The 15,343-nt window shown below is 43.4% G+C and overlaps 1 protein-coding gene across 4 annotated transcripts in view; it reads right to left on the bottom strand.

Moving 5' to 3' along the window:
- Positions 1-15,343, bottom strand: part of LRIG3 (leucine rich repeats and immunoglobulin like domains 3) — a 52,079-nt gene that overhangs the window by 12,923 nt on the left and 23,813 nt on the right. For 2 of the 4 annotated variants that reach the window (XM_020888128.2, XM_070454687.1), the window contains exons 4-12: positions 8,157-8,288; positions 7,528-7,671; positions 6,370-6,513; positions 5,921-6,064; positions 5,336-5,479; positions 4,036-4,116; positions 2,960-3,031; positions 709-780; positions 44-207 (exon numbers count right to left, since the gene is read on the bottom strand). In XM_020888128.2, the coding sequence (XP_020743787.2) occupies positions 44-207; positions 709-780; positions 2,960-3,031; positions 4,036-4,116; positions 5,336-5,479; positions 5,921-6,064; positions 6,370-6,513; positions 7,528-7,671; positions 8,157-8,288 (1,097 nt within the window). Of the gene's footprint in view, positions 1-43; positions 208-708; positions 781-2,959; positions 3,032-4,035; positions 4,117-5,335; positions 5,480-5,920; positions 6,065-6,369; positions 6,514-7,527; positions 7,672-8,156; positions 8,289-13,786; positions 13,971-14,624; positions 15,313-15,343 lie in introns of those variants that run through there. The other 2 variants (XM_020888131.2, XM_020888129.2) reach the window with 2 other exon arrangements.

The raw sequence follows: 15,343 nt of genomic DNA, 5'->3' as shown, positions 1-15,343 counted from the left end.
AAGAAAAATGAATAAAAGGCAAAAAGACCACAGTTCCACTCACCACACACAAAGCCATCTGGACTAACAGCAAAAATACTTCTTCCCTTCAACAGCTGAGGGTGGGCACAGCTGGCATTGACGAAGCTCTGAAAGTGGTTTTCCGCCACCCACTGAGGGAGCCATTTCAGCTGGCAGTCGCACAGAAGGCTTGATGTATTTAAGTGCCTGAGGAGAGTAATTCCATTCAGTCTGTTCTGTATGAAATGCAGATTTCCACAAGCAAACTAAACTCAAGTAAATATTAACAAAGCATTGAATGGAGAAACCAAATACACACATCCCATGGAATAAATACTCTATAGTGCATCTTAAAATGCAAGACAGGGAACGAGCACCATTTTTTTGTTGGTGGTGGTGTTGTTCTTATTGATGGGAGAGACAGAAGTATAGCAACAGTGAAAACATCTCAGTCCTGAAAACTGGTTACTATGATGAGTACTATACTGCGTCTCACAAATTTAAGTCGCATATTTAAGAAAAAGAAACTCCTCGTTGCAACAAATGGAACAAAACCCCACTCCTCCTGCCTTCTGGTAATAAAAGTTAAGTAACGTGATGAACGTGCCACATACTTTCTACAGATACATGATCCAGGATGCCCCATCCCTTGACAGGTGGCCCCTCAACACTTTATGTGAAACTCTTGGAAAGAAAAGAAATGCTTACAGTTGTTGAAGCTTCTTCATTTGTGAAAAAGCATTGCCTTGTAATGACATGATTGCGTTGTCACTCAGGTCTCTGAAAAAGCCACCGAAATCAAACACATTAGAGGAAATTACGGTCACTGTGTGCCTTCAGGCACAGGTTGGGCCCATGACGCCACCCCCAACTCACCCCCAAAATACTCTATGTGTGGAAATGCACCGACAGGTGATCAGAGAACTCATCAGGAGGCTTGTGTTCAAGAACAAGGATCTCTGATTCAGAGGCAGATTCTATTACAGTGAGAAAGATTTTGTATCACCACATACAGATTTTTTTGACTCTTAAGGGCCTAAGCCGTTCTGCCGTGTTATTTTCTTGTATTTCTCACTATTCAAATTAGTAAACTTTAGTAACTTAAATACACATATAAAATTCCTCATAATTATGCTTTTAAAAAACCATCACGTATAGAATATTTTCTATGACATGCAACCACGTTGTGATTTTTGTTTACACATTATTACATGTTATTCCTCACAGCAACACAAAAAAGATGATGGTATAACCAGCTTGGCTCGGCATGAAAGGGACAGATAAGATTTGAACTCAATTATTTTCAGTTTCAAAACCGCTGTTCTTAGTCACTAGCCTCTCCGACACATACAACTTACTAATGGGGAGACAGGCAGGTGTTCAGACAAGAGGTACTTAGTAAAACACACCAACCAACAAACAACCACTTCAGGCAGGATGTTCATAAAATGCGAGAATATTCTGGGCTGATTTTTTTTTTACTTGTGTTGACAAGCAGGCCGAATTAAAGTCCTCCCCGCCTGACCTACTCTGTTTTCCTTTAGAGGATTGCGAGTGGACAAAGGCGATTCCGAATGAGGTGAGGGGCAAGAGAAGACAGAACCCAGGTCCCAAACATGGGCAAAGAAGGACGCTGGGAGAGTTATGAAGGTTTAGGAAACTAAAGGAGAAGTTATTGCTCCAGGGATCCACTAATTGCACTTTCCCCAAAGCGGAAGGGTCAGATGACAAACCCTTTTGGCCAGTTTCCCTTTGAAAGTACCTTGCTCCGGGAAGCCCAGCAACACAGGCCGCCCTTCCAAACTCTGCTCTGCCGTCGCCCCACTGTAACCCGGACCGCGGCACGGCTGCCGTGGCTGGCCGTCCAGAGCTTTCTGCAGCCCGGAGCTCCGTGGGAAGACGACAAGAAAGTGGTGCCCAGATAATAACTATGCGCACAGCACCAGTGATGGCACAAACCAACTGTGTCCTTTAAATGACAACTTCTACCGCCCAGGTTAACAGATAATAAAACCCTTGGCTATAAACATTAAGTCAGGCTGGACACACTGCACACGGCCTCAGACTCCCACTGTACGTATCGATATAGACATCCACCCACGGTTATCAGAAGCTGGTTGGCCGTGGTCCTGCGGGTGCTGACTCCCACTGAGGCTGGCGAGCTTCCGCTCTTCGTGCCTGAAAACATCTGAGTCCCTAACTGTCACTTCAGAAGTGTGTGCCTCCAGCTCCCGGGCAGGCAGACGTTGTGAAGGAGACAGCTGCTGTGATGGGAGAGGCTGCCCTGGTTTGAGCTCTGCTCCTGCCAGCGGCTAACTTAGAGGTCAGTAGCAAAAGGGATGAGAAAGAATAGAAGGAGGAAAAACAGGCTGCATGCTTTTTATAATTAAACAACAGCAACAACAAACAAAAGTTCTCAGAGTAGTGTTACAACTCTCCAGTCACTCTTAGGAACTGGGGTTGGGGTGGGGGGCATTGTCTCTATTGATCTTGCAAGTCACCCTCTTAACTGTTCAATTTAAGCAAGAACTCTTAGAACCTCCATGTCTTAACTTAAAAATTGAGATAATGATGGCTATTAGTTTTCTCATGAGGATTGAGAAATAGAAATAAATACCTGACATAATGCTTGATGTGCAGTGGATACATAAGAAATAGTAGTTTTTTTAAAAAAAAAATTAAATATGCCACTGCTTGAGAAACATAACTAAGGGAAACCCCAAAATGATGGAAAGAAACACCTTTAAATGCAAAAGAAACATGTATGTGTGCACTTACACTTTCATACAGGTTTAGACAGACAAGCAGGTACGTAGGCAGACAAAGGGTGGACAGACGTGCACATCTTATATGAGAGGGTGCCAACAAAATTACATTCTCGTTTGTGTTATCTTTCATGACAAATAAGGGGATAACCACTGCAGACTGCCTTTAAGGTAACTAAACTCCTGCTACTCACAGGTGTTCTAATGCATCCAAACCAGTGAAGGCTTTTTTTGTAATGGATCGAATCCGGTTTCCCTGGAGTATTCTTTAAAAAAAAAAAAAAAAAAGTTAGAATAGTTAGTAAAAAGCCATTTTGGAGTACAACTGTCATGAAAAGAACTGCTTTTTAAACCATTTGTGAATATTCCCTTTTCTTCAATTAAGCAATACATCCTTAAAAAACATATCCATGACACAGATTTCAGTTCAGCATGGTTGCAAAGCATTTGACAGAGAACCCAGCAAAAACAGGTATTCAAAAGTTACTCTGATGGGTAAAGTAAAGCAGTGATTTTTTTTCAAAGAGGAAGAAACCTATTCCAAGTAAAATGTCTCAAAACACTCATAAATAAAGCAGGTAACAGTGGAGACTGTCTCCTTACCCACCTACTCCATGGATACCTTCATCACTCACAGAAGTTTAGAACTAAATGCATGTCAATCTGAAAGTTACTCATTTAAAATACAGAACTTGGCCATCTGCAAGGCCATTCTGTGGCCAAATAGAAACATGTTTTTATCCTGTGCTGCTTGGAATCCACTGATAAACCACCAATGATCACTGGTCCACTGGTCATTTCATTTAAACATTTCTGTGACATTTCAAATGTTGAACTTAGTAACCTTTACACAACAGTAATCCCGAGAGTCTAAGCTCTTGAGACAACTGAAAATTTTTATCTGGATATTAAAATCAGCTGCAATAACCCAGCTGTAGGGTAAAAGCACCATAAACAAGGAAGAAAACCCGACTAATACACTTCCTGTATAGCGGTAGTCATCTGGGGAAACGACAAAAGCTAGCAATCAGATTAAGCACCTCTTTCCACAACTCTTTAAAGATGTCAGCCTGTGTGTGGAATTGAGTTAGATTAAGATAAAATGTTCACCCTGGCGGTCCAGTGGTTGGACTCGGGGCTTCAAATGCTGTGACCGCTTAGTTCTCCTGGTTGGAGAACTAAGATCTCAAGCCACGCAGCATGGCCAAAAACAAAAAACAACATATCTGGGTCAAAGAGTGACACAAATTATGAAGCAAATGATACTCACAGGCGCCTCAGTTTGTCAAGCCCAGAGAAAGCACCATTCATGTCCTCAATGGTCCAGGAAATTTCATTATTCTTCAGATCTCTAGTTAAAAAGGAAAGATACTGAAACTGGTACCAGATATGTAACAAAAGATACACGCTTTTATTTTTTAATCAAAGTGGCCCAGATGAGATGGGCTTTTATTTATGTAATTGATTATTTACAGCTGAACTGGCAGGCCTTCGCTGCTGCGTCTGGGCTTCCTCCAGGGTGTGTGGGCTTCAGCACGTGTGGTCCTCGGGCTCCAGCGCATGGGCTCAGTGCCTGTGGCTCACGGGCTCAGCTGCTCCGTGGCATGTGAAACCCGCCCGGACCAGGGATCAAGCCAGTGTCTCCTGCATTCCTAGGCGGGTTCTAAACCACTGTGCCACCAGGGAAGCATCCTCTATTAGAGATATGCTTAGAAAGCTAGGATCATGTAATTTCTAATAAATCCCTCATAACTCCCCATATCATCTCTGCCCCTTTCAAAACAATAGAAAACTCTTTCTCCCCTCAACATACTTCTTACTTCCTCCCTCAAAAACATTTTACACTTTCGCCTGAAATTAGGATAGCTGACTCTGGTCCTATGAACTCCTCTATCAAGATGACTAAATTCTGAAAGACTTGAATAGCCTGAAAAATACGGTGAACTTTAAAACCACCGTTCCAACCACACAAGGAACAGGTTGCCAAAGCATACAACATACTTTTTAATTATGTAATGCTTCAAATAGTGCACAGGGCAAAAGTTTCTGACAGTGCAAAAATCCAGAGCCCGTTGCACAACATTCAAATGAATATTTGAGAGCTTTTTCAAAGGTCAATTAATCCCACTCTCTCTTCCTTCTCTTGGGACAGAGATCAAGTCTGGATAGAACTGGTCTCACAAACAGGCATCTTCCTTTGCTGCTCTTTATGTATCTTTCCTGCTCTGGGTAATTTTTAATCTGCATTTTTACGAAGAAAAAATGAGTGGATTTAAAACTGTTTGCCTCTTGAGCAGTTACCAACTTCCTGGAGATCCTGAGAAGGTTAACTGTAATCACCTCACCAATCTGATCACTGTTCCTTCTAATCCCTCTAAGAAGCACATATGGATGAAATGGACTGATTTTAATCAAACTGATCTGGGAAAGATTAAGACACTTCTTCTGAGGCTGTACACATTTCCTTCACAACAAAGGAAATCTGCTTGGAGAAAAGTAGGTATGCTTAGGAACCAATTAGCTTCATGCATAGAGAGCAAAATCTGTAACTTGCAAAATGTGTAACTTACAAAGTCTTCAAGCTGGAAAGCCCCCGGAAGGCACAATCAGCAATGTAGCTGACTCTGTTATTCCCAATGTGCAATGTATTTAGCAAGCTTAGGCCCAGGAAGCTTGAATCATCCAACCTCGATAAGTGATTGTATGTTAGGTCCCTGTAAAGAGAAAATGAACAACAACAAAAAAACCAACAATAGCTTTTATTTTCCAATTCAAAGCAGTGATTTGTAGGAGAAAAAAAAGACAAAAACAGGTAATCTATATTACCACAATAATCCTTATTTTAAAACTCCTCCTTCTTAATAATACTAAGGTAAACATTATTCCTAATCCTAGTAATTAAAATCTTTTTATTTGAAAATCACCACCATTGCTTTAGCCCCTGCGCCACAGAACTGAAACAGCAGTTGCTGAAGTTGAAGCTAGCTTCAACTTCTCACAAAAAAACTATGCCTAGGTTGCATATGAAAAAAAAAAAAGAAAAAAGCTGTCACCTTGGAAACTCTGTTATGAAAATTTCACAGATCACTGGTAAGAAGCTCATGCTTTGGCATGATTCCTGCTCTCAAACCCGAGGAGAATAGCAGGCTACTCACAGCTCACTGAGTTTCTGGCAGAACTCCCAGGCGTCAGGGCTGATCCTGTTGATGGCATTCTGACTGAGATGAAGTTCCTGCAGCGTGAGCAAGCCGTAAAGCCAGCCTTTGGTAATCTCTGTTAGGTTGTTATGGTCCAGCTGCCTACATTGACAACAAGAGTCAAAAGCAGGATCCTAAGTTCATTATTGAGACTCTTCAAAGGGGACACGATTACGACCTATTACATATGCCTATTGAGCTGTGTAGCTTTTGTTATACAGAGATATCACCAGAAAATACTACGCTTCTACATTCCCAGTCACAACACCTGAAACAAAACTAAATATTAAATGATAAGATTATCAGTGATGAGCCTGTAACACAGGATTTCAAAGAAAAGCTGCTGAAGGCTTACAGAGCATTTCAGGATCACGCTGCCTGGGCAGGAACTGACCACCCACACTTACAAGATTTCCATGCTGCTCAGCCCCCAGAAAGCTCCATCCATAAGTCTTGTCACTCCATTTCTTTGCATTTTCAGAGACTTCAGAGCACCAAGCCCTTGGAAAGTGAGTCCATCTACGTTTTTGATCTTGTTTCGGTTGAGTTCACTGCATTGGATGTTAAACAGTTAGCTTATATGACAAATTCTGGAGGCAGTAATAAAATATGACATTACGACAATACAGTTAAACTAGCCTGCATTAAATTACAGAGGCTATTTTAACTTTCTAAACATTTTTATTGAGAAGAATTTTGATTTATTAGCAGTGAACAAATTTCCTTCTGACACATGGGATGCATTTTCAGAGCGATAAAACACGGACACCAGACTGCACTTGAGTTTCTAAACTGTTGTCCATTCAGTGTAGAACTAAACATGTTAATATCGGTTTTTAAAGTTATCCAGAATGGGAGTACTGAATATCATGTTAAAACATGAGGTCTATTCAGGAGCAGGACCGCCAAGTTCATCCTGTTCAACTGCTTACAAAAGTTGATTCCCCTCTGTCACGATTTGCCCTGTGTTTAATGCTTTCTCTTGGAGGCAGTCATTCTTAATCTTGTTGGCACCCTGGAATTCCCTGGGGAAGTTTTAAAAAATTGAAGCTGGGATTCTACTCCCAGAGGTTCTAATGTAATTGGTGTAGGGTGTGGCCTGGGCACTGGGATGTTTAAAAGCTCCACAAGCGTCTGTAATATGCAGCCAAGGCTGAAAACCACTATATGGTAGGAGCCTGTTCAGAGAGGGCACCACCGTTATTAATGAGACAGTTCTTTGTAGCTCCTTAAGCTACCAGGGACCCTGCAGTCAGTCGCTGGCAGTATTCTCGCCATCTGCAGCTCCATGGAGAGTCACATCTTCCATGCCATCATGATGTCTTTGTACGGAGGTTGTTGATGACCACACTCTCCACTCTTAGGAACACCCAATCTGCTTCTCAGGCAGAAGACTACACTGGGTGACTTCTAAGGCTCTTTCTGATTCAGATTCTACACCTCCAGCTCTCAGAGGAAAGGTAGCTACCTCCTTGCTGCTAAACTCCTTCTGCCATGTGGTGGATTTTAGGGGGACGATGCCAAGGGTTTAGAGGACACCATATCTAAGAGAACATTTTACTTACAGGTGTTGCAGTTGAGGCAGCTTAAACATCTTGGGTGGAAGAGCTGAGATACGGTTCCTGTTCAGCTTCAGGACCAGGAGTGTGTGGGCCAAACTGTCAAAATACCCAGGTTCCATGGATGTGACTCGGTTGCTGTTGATATACCTATAGAAAGTCTGAAGCTGAGTTTCTCTTTGGGAAGTTAAAGTGCATGCGTTCTCTGTACAGAAACACTTGTTTAGAGGGCTGAGCCATTATTTGTTACAATGGACATTAATGTAATTAACTCTTCAGGTCCCTGAAGGCCAATGTCAACTATGATTCACATATTTCTAGGGAAAGAGTGACTAAAACATTTGAAGATTACAAACATCTGTTAGAGACGCTTATCTAATTTTTGTGAAATTCATTTATTAATAAAACACACCAGTGGCTTACTTTCGATTAATTTTTTAAAGAAGCATTTGGTTCCTCTATAGTAGTCAAAGGAAATCTCATTGTTTTGCAATCCAAAAGTGTAAGAATTAAATGAAGACAGAGGTTTAAAAAAAGTTAGCATTCTGGTCTCTATCATAAAAGTTGTTTCTTTTTTAATATAGCACAATATTTTCATCACAGGTGAAAATTTTGTTAAAAACAACTTGACTTACAGATACTTGAGTTGTAGGGGTGGAAGTGCAGTTTTAAGTTCTGAAATATTATTGCCACTCAGGTCCAAAGTTTCAAGGGATCGAAACTGTCTCAGATGTTCAGGTAATATTTCCACAATTTTGTTTCCAGCTCTGGATTTAAAGAATGGCACAGATAACAGGATGAATGGTACAACAATCTGAAAGGTGAAAAATACTATTTCTAACTTGTTCTTCACAAATATGGAAAACTGATTGCTCTAAAGAGCACTTTTAACACAGCAACTCTTTAGTCACTTCAATGTTTTGCTAAATAACAGATCATAAAGTTAGAAATATGAAAAACATTCCTATATAAATCTGGTGTGTTTAACAGCTGTGGTTATCTAAATGGAATGCATTTAAACTGATTTTTTTTCTTTCTGTGACTTTGTTAACGGTCTTTCTTCCTTATCATTTTATGAAATGACCAGCAGGAAGCTGGCCTTCTGGACACTGGTCTGTTAGTTCCCTACTCATCCATCTCTGCTTCTTCTCTTGGAAAGTATACATACTGTAGGTGCAAATGAGCTTAAAATACTCATTAGACTGGGCTTTTTAAAAGCCATCATGGACAACTCTCTTTTTCTTTAAGAAACAGCAAGTTTCAAAGCATTGCTGTATTCTTCAAAACCAGTGGATATACGCCAAGGCTTTGAATATTACGAAAGTATTAGTTAAGAGCATGCCAATCTAAACAATCTCTGGGAACAAGGAGAATTTTAAAAAGTTTGAGACTTTAAAAAAGTCTTAAACACCAGATCATGGTGTTCAATATGGGAGCCACATAGCTACTACTACAGCTCTTCACATTTAAATTAAAATTAAATGTTAAAGTTCAGTTCCTTAGTCACAGTAGCCACATGTCAGGTCCTGAATAGCCACATTTGCCTGGTGTCTGTCAAATGGATCAGTACACATACAGAACATCCCCACTATCGTGGAAAGTTCTACTGAAGATCACTACACTAGACCACAAATGAAAAAACAAACATAAACAAGACAGAGGCCAAGTCAAAGCTATTAAAAGGTCATCAATGCAACAGTTTTCAAAGGGGAGATTCAACACTGAATGACAATCTTGCTAGAAAACAGGAACCAAACTGGTGTGCAAAAACCATCTTAACTGTCATATCAGACTAGCCAGCTTGGGCTTCTTAGATCATCTACCAGGCAAGAGAATGGAGAAGGCAACGGCACCCCACTCCAGTGCTCTTGCCTGGAAAAGACCATGGACGGAGGAGCCCAGTAAGCTGCAGTCCATGGGGTCGTGAAGAGTCAGACACGACTGAGCGACGTCACTTTCACTTTTCACTTTCACGCATTGGAGAAGGAAATGGCAACCCGCTCCAGTGTTCTTGCCTAGAGAATCCCAGGGATGGCGGAGCCTGGTGGGCTGCTGTCTATGGGGTCGCACAGAGTCAGACACAGCTGAAGTGACTTAGCAGCAGCAGCAGCACCAGGCAAGAGAAAATAAAATGTCAAGGGAGAGAGGCTTGGATGATGGCAGAGTGTACCTAAAAAGAAAGGTCTTTTCTTCACAGCCCAAGGACAATGAAACAATCTGAAGGCTCTAAGTGGAACCTTGTATGTTATATAAGTCACGTGCTGCCATTTCTAGACATTCAGTTCAGTTCAGTCGCTCAGTCGTGTCCAACTCTTTGAAACCCCATGGACTGCAGCACGCCAGGCTTCCCTGTCCATCACCAACTCCCGGAGTCTACTCAAACTCATGTTCATTGAGTCGGTGATGCCATCCAGTCATCTCATCCTCTGTGGTCCTCTTCTCCTCCTGCCTTTAATCTTTCCCAGCATCAGTGTCTTTTCAAATGAGTCAGTTGTTTGCATCAGGTGGTCAAAGTATTGGAATTTCAACTTCAGCATCAGTCCTTCTAATGAATACTCAGGACTGCTTTCCTTTAGGATGGACTGGTTGGATCCCCCATGCAGTCCAAGGGACTCTCAAGAGTCTTCTCCAACACCACAGTTCAAAAGCATCAATTCTTCAGTGCTCAGCTTTCTTTATAGTCCATCTCTCACATCCATACATGACTACTGGTGAAACCATAGATTTGACTAGATGGACCTTTGTTAGCAAAGCAATGTCTCTGGTTTTTAATATGCTGTCTAGATTGGTCACAGCTTTTCTTCCAAGAAGCAAGCATCTTTTAATTTCAGGCTGTAGTCACCATCTGCAGTGATTTTGGAGCCCCCCAAAATAAAGTTTCTCACTGTTTCCATTGTTTTCCCATGTATTTGCCATGAAGTGATGGGACTGGATGCCATGATCTTTAGTTTCCTGAATGTTGAGTTTTAAGCCAGCTTTTTCACTCTCCTCTTTCACTTTCATCAAGAAGCTCTTTAGCTCCTCTTTGTATCTGCCATAAGGGTGGTGTCATCTGCATATCTCTAGACACAGTCTTAGGTAAAACTCACTTAAGAGGAAAATTTAGAAATGAGATTGTATGTGTATCTTTGTTACCAATAACCACATTCGTAGAGTGCTTTGAGTTCATTAATATATTTCTGACCAGAGGATTTTTGCAAATACTAATGCCTGTGGCCAGAGGTTTGTTAATACTGAAACACTCCATTCAATAATGTCCAGGTAACAAAAGATGCATTGAGACATTTCTGGGTCTGTAAGTGGTTAAGTTCTTTTGCATCACTATGATTCATGTGCCTCTCACCACAGGAGCACCTCTCGTGGATTTCCAGAAAACCCTCTGCTGCCTCTGGCACACCACTTTTTATGCTGTTTTCGCTTCTGCCACATTGTGAGCGCTTCTGAAACTGTCTCTACCCCTCAGTTTTAGAATGTGTATGTGTGCGTGCTAAGTCACTTCAGTCCTGTCCGACTCTGTGAGACCCAATGGACTGCAGCCCACCAGGCTCCTCTGTCCATGGGATTGTCCAGGCAAGAGTACTGGAGTGGGGTGCCATGCCCTCCCCTCCAGGGGATCTTCCCAACCCAGGGATTGAACCTGCATCTCTTACATCTTCTGTGTTGGCAGGCAGGATGGGAATCTCGTTTTAGAATATATAAGGAATCTAGTAACACTGAGGACATATTAAAAGCCAAGACCCATGCTAGACATTTTTCATATATTATGCTATCTAATCATAACATCTCTCTGGTGTTTAAATTAGGAAACTATAGCTTTTAACCTAAGAAGTCTAAGCTCTCCCATCTCACAGAGTAATTCCCCATTGTTCCCGAAAGCACTCCCTAAAGGCTGTTTCACTGAGTACATATTTTGGTATGAAAGTGCTTACATGAAGATGCACCTCCAGAAGGGCCTGCAACTTCTCACGCTTGCAAACGTGCTGAATTACTGATTCCAAACTCCTCTGGGGATGCACACCAGCTCACTGAGCCATAGTCATGCCAACGCCGAGTGCCCGCTCACTCAGCCGTGTCCGACTCTGTGACCCCACGGACTGTAGCCTGCCAGCCTCCTCGGTCCATGCGATTCTCCAGGCAAGAACACTGGAGTGGGCTGCCACTTCCTTCTCCAATGCAACACGAAGGAGGCCCTAAAAACGGGGTCTCACCCCAGGTGGATTAAGAGGAACCCAGGAGTCTGCATGTGTTTGGCAACGAACAGAGTAGAAGGCCAGCTTCCCAAATACCTGCAAATGCCAGGGGCTGCTCTGCCCAGTAAGGGGAGAAAACAGGCCATACATGTTAAATCGGTTCCAATAACAAAGAACTAACACAACTCCCAAAACACTGTTGAAAAACCTCCATGTGTTACCTCTAAGGACTGTCAAGGAATTGTCTTTTTTAACCCAAGTCATCTGAAAATCTAATGCCATTTTTAAAGTAATCCTACATAAGGCAACAAGCATGGGTGATTTATACCCTAATAGCTGAACTCTGTGAAAATAGTAAGGTTCAGCAAAAGGCGCGGGCATTAGCAGTCCCATGTATAAGTTACAATTATCAAGCTCCTGAGATTCCCATAAAGTCTTAACAGACTTTGTTTAGAGTTAAGTCAGCCACGACCTCTGATTCCGACCATTTCCCGCATCTGGATTCATCATCATGTAAACCCCTTGATCTAGCTGTGAGGTACAGGGTAAGGCAAGTGAGACAATTAGTCAGTTTCCATGTCCCGGAGATGGATTCAGTCCAACAGACAAGCCACAGGGCCGTAGGGTCAGGGTGTGTGGGTTTTTAAAAAAACCACATTTCGGGGGACAAAAATGTTCTCTTCAATGCAGTTAGCCCAAATGTTTGCATTACCAGGATGTCCCCTCCGCCGAACAGCAGAGTGACCCTGCAGCGCCCCCTCCCAACTCCTTCCCTCCCTGTCTGGTCCGCAGGCACTGCCTCCCATCACACTCTGCATCTGGTTTTGGTCCCCAGGTTGTGTGGGGCTAGCTAGCAGAGCTACGCTTCTGTTTAACAAGAAGAAGAAATAGCCACAGGTTTGCAATAAATGGAGCAAGCTAGTAACTGGTGGGAGGGAGAGGGAGACCCGCAGGTGTCTATCACGTTGCTCAAAGAAGGCTGCGAGGTAGATAACAGGCCACACAATCTTTGGTTTGTGCATTCGTTTGTTTATAAGGTAATTATGAACAAGGTATTAAAACTGCCAATTACTTGAGTGACGAATAAAATTTTCCTTGCAGTTAAAGTGTGCGCCGGCCAAAGCCGGCAATTTCCTGAGCTGCACACCTCCTAAATTGCAGTGTGAAAGTGCTCAGTTATAAATGGAGCCTGTACAGTGACTCTCTGTCCGCCCTGCGTCCCAGCACAAAAATCCCTCACAACTGCCAGGATAATGGGCCCTGTATCACAAAATTTTAACTCTGTTCTAATGGAACTGAATTAAATCCAAATACCAGTTTCATATTAGCTCTCAGATTAACTGGCAAATAACCACCTGATATGTACCAGTTTAAAAAAACAAACTTGTTCTCTATCAAACAAGAAGGGTTTTTTAAAAAGACAACTACATTTAAAAAAATTAGTTTAAAAAATCTTTTACATCACTTAAACCCCTCAAAATAAATATATTTCATAACAGAGTGGGGTCACAAAAAACCACTTCTAGGAGACAAAGGTTCAATTCAAGTCCAGTTTTAATTTTTCTCCAAATACGGATAAATGCCAAAATTGATGAAAACATTAAAAGCACTGCAGCTAAGTAATATTTTTGGCAGAAGATGTGCAATCTTTTAACAGATAACAAAACTGTGTATCTCTTTCCATTACTTAAGTTAATGTGGAAATGCCATCCTTTCATTGTTCAAAAATCTGCACTCTTAGCAACGGAAGGCATCTCAGCCTTGTGCAAACCCATCCTAAGGACCACGAATGTTTTGGTTATTTATGCTTGTTGATAGTACAAGGCGTTCCTTGGTCACATCATTGCTGAGGTCAAGTATAACCAGTCTCTTGTGGACAAATACAGACTTGGGGGCCTGGTCAGTTGGAATGCAGATGGTGGTCTTAGGCTGCTCAGAGGCCAGGGGAAAAACAGGAGGCCCAAGTATTCCAGCCTTGCTTCTCAGGTCCAACAAAAATGGGCTCACTCTGTCGCTAATTTCATTTTTCAGCCTACTTTGCCAAATACCTTTAAGCAGAACCAAACCCAACTCACCATTTTTATATGGTGGTATTTGCTCTGAGTGTGCTGATGACCTGACAGAGAACAAGATGGATGTCATCCCCGACCTCACAGCACTGACGTTCTAGTCGGGGGAACAGGCAGGCAAGAGGAAGCCGCTGCCACAGGGACACGTGACGACGGAAGGACAGAGTCCTGAAAAGCGGTGGGTGGGGTGGGCACCAGCAAACGGCCCCTGGCAAAGGGGAGGCTAGTGTTCTGAGCAGAAGCAAGGGACCTAGGGACTGTCGACAGAGTGAAATAAGTCAGAAAGGGAAAAATAAATATTGTATGTTAATGCATGGAGGCGGAATCTAGCAAAATGGTATAGATGATTTTATTTGCAAAACAAAAACAGTCACAGACACAGCGAACGAACACGGACACCGAAGGGGAGGTGGGCCAACTGGGAGACTAGGCTGACATATTTGCAGTCCTATGGATCAAACGGACGACTCACGATCATCTACTGCGCAGCGCGGGGAACCCTGCTCAACGCTCCGTGTCCCCTGAACCGGAAGGACATCCCAAAGGGACGGACCCCGTGTGTGCGCACGGCTGAAACCAACTCAACACTGCAAGGCGAGTCTACGCCAATAAAAACTCATTTAAAATAAAACGTAAACAAAAGGGAGTACTAAACAAGGAAGCGAGCGCAAGGCAAAGCTTTTCCCCTTCAAGAAACGGGAGAAAGCCGTGGCGGTGGGAGGTCCTGAGTTGAGACGGGAGAAACAGGAAGCACACGAGTGAGGAGCCGGAAGGAGGCGAGAGTAGGTCAGGTGGGACCCTGTAAACCACGCTAGCCATCCGGCCTTTATCTCAGATCACTCACGTGGAGGGCGGAGGGCAGAGGGTCTCAGATGGAGGCTGACAACGTCAGACGGGGCTGGGGAGAGGCAGGAGGAGGTGCCGACCGAGGAGGGATGCCGGGGAACAGCGACGGTCTGCCGGGACACCCACTCTGGGGGGGATAGACGATGGCAGGATGGCATCACCAACTCGATGGACATGAGTTTGGGTAAACTCTGGGAGCTGGTGATGGACAGGGAGGCCTGGCGCGCTGCGACTCATGGCGTCACAAAGAGTCGGACACGACGGAGCGACTGAACTGAACTGAAGCCCCGTTCTTCCCTCTGGTTTGCAGGGCCCAGGCGGTACCTTCTCCTCCCCCGACAGACGGGCTCAGGTTTCATTCTGCAGCCTCTGGACACTGGGACCCAGTGCCCTCCACGTGACTCGCTGCCCCTCTGAGCTGTCCGTGTATACGAGAGTCCTCAGGGGGTCCCCCCTGAAAGCAGACTAGGGCCCCCTCTTGCTCAGATGTGAGATGCCGCTGACCAGAATAGCCCAGTTCTGGCATTTCCATGTCTGCAAGCCCTAGGAACGTGGCAAAATGTGTAATTCTCAAGTGTGAGAAATGTGTCCCTTTGTTCTCATACCCTGAACCCTGCAAAGAATGAAAAGGTGTGAAAAGTGTTAGTCACTCAGTCGTGTCTGACTCTTCTGAGACTCCATGGACTGTAGCCCACCAGGCTCCTCTGTCCATGGGAT

Source organism: Odocoileus virginianus, chromosome 24, assembly GCF_023699985.2.
Source record: "Odocoileus virginianus isolate 20LAN1187 ecotype Illinois chromosome 24, Ovbor_1.2, whole genome shotgun sequence".
NCBI classification, from domain to species: Eukaryota; Metazoa; Chordata; class Mammalia; order Artiodactyla; family Cervidae; genus Odocoileus; species Odocoileus virginianus.
This window is presented reverse-complemented; position numbering and strand designations above follow the sequence as displayed.